Source organism: Clavelina lepadiformis, chromosome 9, assembly GCF_947623445.1.
Source record: "Clavelina lepadiformis chromosome 9, kaClaLepa1.1, whole genome shotgun sequence".
Lineage (NCBI taxonomy): Eukaryota > Metazoa > Chordata > Ascidiacea > Aplousobranchia > Clavelinidae > Clavelina > Clavelina lepadiformis.
Window position 1 is genome coordinate 15,387,216 of NC_135248.1, and position 7,956 is coordinate 15,395,171.

General features: G+C 38.1%; 1 protein-coding gene across 1 annotated transcript; it reads right to left on the bottom strand.

The window, feature by feature from the left end:
* Positions 1-1,843: 1,843 nt before the first annotated feature.
* On the bottom strand, positions 1,844-6,321 carry LOC143470930 (serine/threonine-protein kinase 38-like). The gene is made up of 9 exons (XM_076969227.1): positions 6,037-6,321; positions 5,782-5,904; positions 5,530-5,613; positions 5,336-5,459; positions 4,489-4,746; positions 3,678-3,866; positions 3,219-3,414; positions 2,911-3,023; positions 1,844-2,373 (listed from the first exon to the last, which is right to left on the bottom strand). Exons 1-9 carry the CDS (start codon positions 6,214-6,216, stop codon positions 2,279-2,281), a joined length of 1,362 nt encoding a protein of 453 aa, XP_076825342.1. The 5' UTR covers positions 6,217-6,321; the 3' UTR covers positions 1,844-2,278.
* Between the last annotated feature and the right edge of the window lie 1,635 nt (positions 6,322-7,956).

The window sequence follows — 7,956 nt, forward strand, 5'->3', positions numbered from 1 at the left end:
AGGGCTCAGGTAAGGGTTTAAAGCTGTAAGCTTTAATTTAAACATCGATTTGATACTGTGACATACCTGATACCCCACAATAGCCTTTCTGTAATGAGCTCTCCCGCTAATTAATTAACTTGAGCCGAAAGGAAAGACATGCCATGGAATACAAATGAGACATCCTCGCTTCCCACTCTTTCAAATATGAAATTAAAAGCAGGATAACACTGGACAACAGCAAAATTATTCCTCAAATGAAAATAAACTGCCTAGACTAACTTTGGGACGCTGATTCCAAATCTGAAATCAGAATTGGTCTATCACGTCAGGTTTTCAAGATATGAAAATTCACGAAATTCGGATTTTGCATTGATTGGCACTATATTATAAGGTTCTACAGTACAAGGTATTGTGCAATTTTCTTTCCCAGCGAATTGTTGGTCATATTATGTCACAATGCATGTTATGTAAGATTAATATTGACATTATTTTGTAAATGCAATGTTCTATCTTTTCACAATTAATGCATTCTTGAATGTTCTTGGCCATGACTATAGAGGGGGGGGGGGGTAAAATCGAAGACTCTGTGTGTTTTTGCACTGATGTTGATTCACTCATGTATGAGCTTGGCCACCAACACATTAGCACTGAGTGGAGACTGTTCATTGATTCTAGCAAAGCTAGTTTGAAAGCTGTCCTACTGCACAATGGGAATGAAAAGCCTTCTGTCCCTATTGCTCATGCTGTCGATTTGAAGGAGACGTACGAGTCTATGGAAACCATCCTACGGGTCATTAACTACCGGGCTTATAACTGGTACATATGTGGAGACCTTAAAGTTGTGTCACTTTTGCTCGGATTGCAGTTGGGTTACACCAAGCATATGTGCTTTCTCTGTTTGTGGGACAGTCGAGACGATGCAAACCACTATGACACAACTGAATGGCCAATGAGAACGGACTACATTGTTGGAAGATATAATGTTAAGTGCCAACCCCTAATTGATCCGAGCAAAGTGTACTTGCCACCACTTCACATTAAACTGGGCCTGATGAAACAATTTGTGAAGGCAATGGATTTCAATGGAGATGGATTCCTGCATATAAAAGAAAAATTTGGTGCAATACTAAGTGATGCTAAACTGAGAGCTGGAATATTTGTTGGCCCCCAAATACGTGATTTGATCCGTGACCCAGTATTTCCATCCAAGCTTAATTCAATTGAATTAAAAACCTGGAATGCATTTGTACAGATTGTACAAAATTTTCTTGGGAAGTACAGGGCAGAAAATTACTCGGAACTAGTGGACAATTTGCTGGAATCATACCGCGAAATGGGCTGCAGAATGTCGGTTAAACTGCATTTTCTTCATTCACACTTGGAATTTTTCCCGCCAAACCTGGGTGATGTGAGCGACGAGCATGGGGAAAGATTTCACCAAGACATCTCTGTGATGGAATCGCGGTATAGAGGTCGATTTAACCCAAACATGATGGGGGACTACTGCTGGTTTCTTCAGCGTGAAACTGACACTGAACATACTCGAAAGAGCAAGTGTATAAAGCACTTTTGAGGGAATATAATGTTATTTTTGTCTGATTTAATTATCCTGGGTTGTGTTAAATTGTGCAGTATGATAATGCTGTTATTTTCAATAGAAATTACTGGGTTGATTACATGTAATGTTTTGTTCCGCTCAGCCAAAATTAGCCAAAATCACAGTTATGGGTTGTCGTGAGCATATATCATATCTCAAAAACGTGACGTGTTAGAAAAAATCTAAGACCAGATTTGGATTCAGCATTGCAAAATTAGTCTAGGTAAACTTGAAATGAGCGAGGAATAAAAAATAAGTTGTAAATTGTTGTCCAGTGTAATAGCAAGTTTATTTCGACGAGATAAACACTTGTTCGCTACCATGTCCAGAAAGTTTGATACCGCTCAAAGAATCGTATAAGTGATAAACTAAAGTAAGCGACACAGCGTGACAGATTTACGGGCAGTAACAAGACCAAAAAGCTCAGAAATCGGTCGAGACAACAGAACAATACACTTTATATACAGAGAGAGATGTCAGTAAAAAGAATTCCCGCTAACCGGGGTGCAACGCGTCAGTTCCATTGTTTTACAAGTCTCTGACGTCTATTACACAAATCACTAAGGAAAAAATCTATATGTTTACATCAGCAATAACACGTGGAGGATATATGTGTTATGCTTCATTCGAAAATATTCAATTCGCAAAAAAGTTCTATCATTAAAGTGAAGGATAATAAGTTTTCGTAATAAAAAATCATTATGACATCAATACGCTTCCACGCTGCGTGAGACCTTCGAATCGCTTGTATGTGTAGTTGACGAAAACCCAATCCTTCGCTTCGTCTATTTGATCTACAAGTTGCCCAAAAATATTAAATATTTATTTTCTTAAAAACAAAGACAATGGTTTATCGTTGCAAATTATCTCTAATACTTGGGGCCTGCCTCTGTCACAATAGGATTCAAATAAAAATTGTTGTTTATGGGTTTTCAATGAGTGGCCACTTTTGAATTTTCACTCTGATCAAAACATGCAATCCTAGTCAAGCCTCGTTAAAGCTTCATCATACATTATGGCTCAGCAGCATCATCTAGCGGACAAAAACTTCAAAGAAAACAACTTGCAAGTAACAGTTAGGACTGGTATCTGACAAACGGAAAGATATGAAGACGGTATCGATGACAGAACAACAGTCGTTATGCAATCGAATGTTGTCAGCTTACCAACAATTAGCAAGTGTTTGGTAATAACTAAGTCCAACTGAAAGACTTGCTTGAAAATCTGGTCGAACCTTAACTAAAATTTTAATGATGGCAACAAAATTTTGTGGTTTACTTGTTTGATAAGAATACTCAACCAAGTAAGTGATATGAACCACAATTGCTCACCAATTTTCAAATCGGAATCAGGGAACTCATCAAAATTGGACGTGTCTGTCAAACTCTTCACAGACATGGATATAGGGGCAGGCCTGTCGCGAATGTGCTCCCAATCAACTCCTCTGCAAGCAGAAATTATTTCCATAAAATTATCATTGCTAGATGGGCACACAACCTTTGTTACGCAACAATCTCTATCAGCCTTATGCGGTGAACAGTGGGTAACAATTACGTAAATCTTGCAATCTTTTGAGATTTTGACAACCATTGAGAACTTCTTCATATCTCATTTCAAGGCATCCAACTAATTGAGTCACCTGAAAAACTTCTGTGACTTTAGTGACTGGACGCCGGACAGACCGAGTCTCTTGTCAGGGTCGGTGCACAGAGAGAGGATGAGGTATCTCGCAACATCCGAGATTGGAACCTCATCGGGGAAGACGAGGGTCGTCCTCCAGTTCATCACTTTCCTGTAGGTCTCCTGAGGACTCTCGGAACAAAAAGGAGGATAACCTTTTCGAAAGAAAAATTTTCCGTAAGGGGCGATGTTGTGGAAAACTGGTCGCAGATTATTTTGCCTATCTCTGTCATGAAGGCAATGTTATGCTCTGGTCTGAATATCGCAGCTAATTACACACAAATACAATGATTATTTTAAAAAAAATGTTTTGAATAGACAGTTTCCGAGTTGGGAGAGTCTGGGTCAATGTTTGGAAGAAAAAGATGCTTCCTGCTTATCACGATTAAAGTGTTCAAAAAGTGTTGCAGTTGCTCACCTATCAAGCATTCGTACATGATGACCCCGAGCGACCACCAATCACAAGTGAGCGTGTATCCGGACTGTTGGAAAACTTCTGGTGCGATGTAATCCGGAGTTCCCACCGTGGAATAAGCCAACTTCCGTCTCTTGCTCTTCCATGTCTCGGCTTTGCGACGGGAATCATTCGCTGTCAGTGGTCTGGTGGCTGCGACACAATGAAGAGAAGTTTCGTCATGCACTGACGGTTTTTACAACTTTTATGGCAATAACTTGTGGTAACAGCAAAGATTAGTAGCAACGAAAAACTAAAAGCTGGGGATATTCTACGAAGAATTTGTTAATAAAATATTATTATTATCATTGGTATATTAATAAAGTATACACAGAAAAAATAGTAATCCTAGAATGTACAGTTGTACACATTCATGAAATAAACTAAGTGTTGATGCATAACACGGGCGATATTGACGTGATACCGATGATGTCGTTGTCAAAAAATTAATGGGAAACACTAACAATTTGTTTCAATATAAGCTGGCATAGCATTTAGGATTAAAATGATTCTTGTGTATTCTTGAAGTACTTCATGAAAAACTATGTTTTAAAAAAATAAGAAAAATGAGTAAGTAAATTGCCTTATGTTATCCTGCAAAGGCTGCAATAAACTGCTGACAAAGCCAAGAATTTACGGTAAGGAATTTACAAAACCCTTCAAACTATCCATGTGCATAGAGTCGTTCAGGCAATTACAAAACAAGTCATGCATTCCGGGGTGGTCCGACTTAAAACTAAATTTCACACAAAATTATGTTAAAGATCAATCTTACAGAAGTCGATGGGCTGAGCTTGCGATAAATCCCTGTAGTAGTCGGTGCGATGAGCTTTCTTCAATCCGGTGCAAAGTCCAAAGTCCGACAACTTTAAATGTCCCTTTGCGTCGATGAGCAGGTTGTCAGGTTTTATGTCGCGATGAATGAAACCAAGTTCGTGGATTGAATTTATTGCCAGGATTGACTCGGCCATGTAAAACTGGGTCTGCTCTTCGGTGAGGGTGTCTTTGTTCATGAGAAGAGTCATCATGTCACCTGCGAAGAAGTGTCAAGGACAAAATTTGAGTCAGAAAGAGTCAGATGTATAAGCGATTAAAATAAAGTATGCTGAATGGGAAATACATGGCATTACAATGTCAGGCGTGAAATTACTTCGATGAGTATTTATGGAAAGTGATCACCTGCACAATTGAATTCTTGTCTTCAATAACTTGTGTGTTATATGTGCTGGGGAATTACTTAGTTGGCCATATAGAACTTGACTTAATATATATACTATTTATGTGAAATGCGAACTATCATAAAAGAAGTCAAAACGACCAGTGTGTACACAAACATAGCAAATTAAGTTCAACTAAGGATTTTGACAGCCAATACATGGTTAGCAATTAATAAATTAGAGATCAATGAACAACTACCATTATAAGACTGTCTCGTTTAAACAGAATGGAAGAATTGTTTGTTGAATGGATAAAATATACATACAATACATACATACATACATAATATACAAGAAGAGTTTAAGTTTGTCTCACAGCATGTTGGCTTCTAACTCCCTAAGTCACTCTGAATATGACTCCACAAGAAATGCCGGCATTTTACACGAACAAATACAATAAGTCACCTCCTGGAAGGAACTCCATTATGAGATAGAGGTTATAAACATCTTGAAATGAATAAAACATCTTCACAACCCAAGGATTCTCTGCTTCGACTAAAATGTCTCGTTCAGCTCGCACGTGAGCCACCTGCAATGAGTTTGCATTAGTTCTGTGTGACCAGGCCACGACATAACTAAGTAAAGTAACTAAGCATCACCTGTTCCTTTTCCATCATGTCTTTCTTGCGCAGCATTTTCATGGCATAGATATGCCCCGTGTCCTTCTTCTGCACCAAGCGCACCTAAATTCAGCAACTTTGAAATTGACAACAAAAATATCAGATTCTCTAAAAGCGATTGATATATTTGTATGAATTACTTTGTGGCCAGAATTGGCCAGAAGATGAATTACTTATTGATTAGTTGGTACCAGAATACAAGACAATTGACATAAACAGCAATCCATCTACCTCACCAAACGCTCCTCTGCCAATTATTTTGAGCATTTCAAAATCACCCAAACCCAATCTGGTTCGCTTTAACCTCAAGAACTCTGTTTCCTTTTGTGCAAGAAGCAATCGCCGCTTCTCCCGCTGCCAACAACAAACTCAAGTTCAAGCACAACAATACTGTAAGTGTCAATAGACCACAGGCTGGTCCAGAGACAAGCTCACAAACAGAGATAATATTTAGCAAGTAGCTTTCACTATCAGGAGCAAAGGAACCTGATCGTCAGTGACTCCCTCCTGTTTGAGAGTCTTCTCCAGCGCCTTCATCCTGTCTTCTCGCTCCAGATGTTGGTTGACGAGGTTCGAGTAGAAGGTCTCGATCGTCACTTTTGCCTTCTTCACTTTTTCAAGCGTGTGCGTGCTCAGCGACGCATCTGTGTACACCTGATCTCCCATTGTGCAGGATCCTGTTTCTCTCCAGTGCAGCCAAGTGTATGTTCAGCACATTTTACAGAAACTGTGATCGTTCAAATCATTTGTTAAAGCACCTGTGGGAGTGAGATGAACAGGAAATGTTAGAAATGATGCCGTCGTCAGTGATTTTCACCAATAGAACAAAGATTGTATATTTTAAGCTTTTACCGTTTCTGCTAAGATTTTTAAAGCTGTTCATATTTAAGTTGCAAGTTATCTATCCTATACTGTCAGACCTTTCAGTATTTTCAGACAGATAGGCACAGAAGTGATAACTTTGTGGGGATTATGTGGAAATGATAGGACCATAAATTGGTAATTTAGACAATAAGATCGTTTTAAAATTTTATTTTTTGAGAATGAAAGATAAGGTAGAAGGGAGGTCCAAACCACAGAGTTTGGCATCGGTGCACTCAATACTGCTTTTCATGAGCTTCAGTGCATGGTGCGCTTAAGGTGCGTTATTTTGCACCTAACGGCTTGGACAGAACTTCTATACGCTCAATTTTCAAATGATTTAAAGATTGAATAAGTGAAACTATGTATATTATTGTGTAATTGCACACATCCATCGCGTCTAAGGATTTCTGCGCACTGCACTTGTTACTTTTGATTGTTTGGTGCATCCAAGATCTTGCTGAAAACGTCATACTCTGCAGTCCAGGGGTAGGTTAAGTTTATAGCAGCATGAGATGTAGGCAGACGTCTTCGTTCTGTGATGTCAACCAAATTAACTTAGGTTATCTACATGGCTATACTCCAGCGTTTGCGTTTCTTAACCAAACGTTTTTTCAGCCTAAATTCGTAAATAATAACCGTTTGAAGTACGATGTCTGCAACCCACATATAAATGATCATGTTCCATTTCGGATATAACAGCACAACCATGGTTGCGTACGAATAAAAGAGACTTACAAGGATGGTTAAAAAATTAGTCTTTAAACATTTGATAAATATTTTCAAAGATCTAATTTGACCATACTCTCTGGAGATGGGTTAAAATTTACCTATATTCTTTTTAGACTATACTTTTATGGTTTCTACCTTGCCTACTTCCAAACGTCAACTTAGAAGCGAAAACAAAAACGAAACTCGATATCAACTTGACTTGAAGGAACAAAAGCTTGCATTTTTCAACTTTGGCGCACAATTATTGTTGGCGCACTTTTAAAAAGGTAAAAAATATTACGAATATCTTTTTAGTACTAACCGAGTACGGATTTTACAACAGCAAAACAAAGCTTAAACGTACGCAATACAAAAATTACTTACCAACACAAAAAAAACGTTTTTTTAACCAATTGTCAATCTTAACTCTAATTACACAAACTGAGTAGATTTTTTAAGCTTTTTGTTCAGGACGGAATCGAGAAGCGGTTAATCGGCCCCGAACTCCAATTATCATGTCAAATTATTTCCCTTTTTAGTATTTACTTTCTGGAATTATTTGCTTGTTTTTTGTAACTACGTTAATTCATTACTTTGTCCTATAACCGCTTAGCCCCAACTTTTAACATATAATTGATGTTCGATTTTTCATTTCTGAGATAAAGTTTTAATCTATTTTGTAAATGTTCCCCAGTTCCCTTATGATTGTTCAGAGCAGCAAGCAATGTGCTGTTGTACACCTTCAAGAATCAGTTATTATTATTATTACCGTATTTCAAACTCTTAATACTTAATAGTGTATTTCTTAATCTTGACGCTGTTCATCAAAGCTTG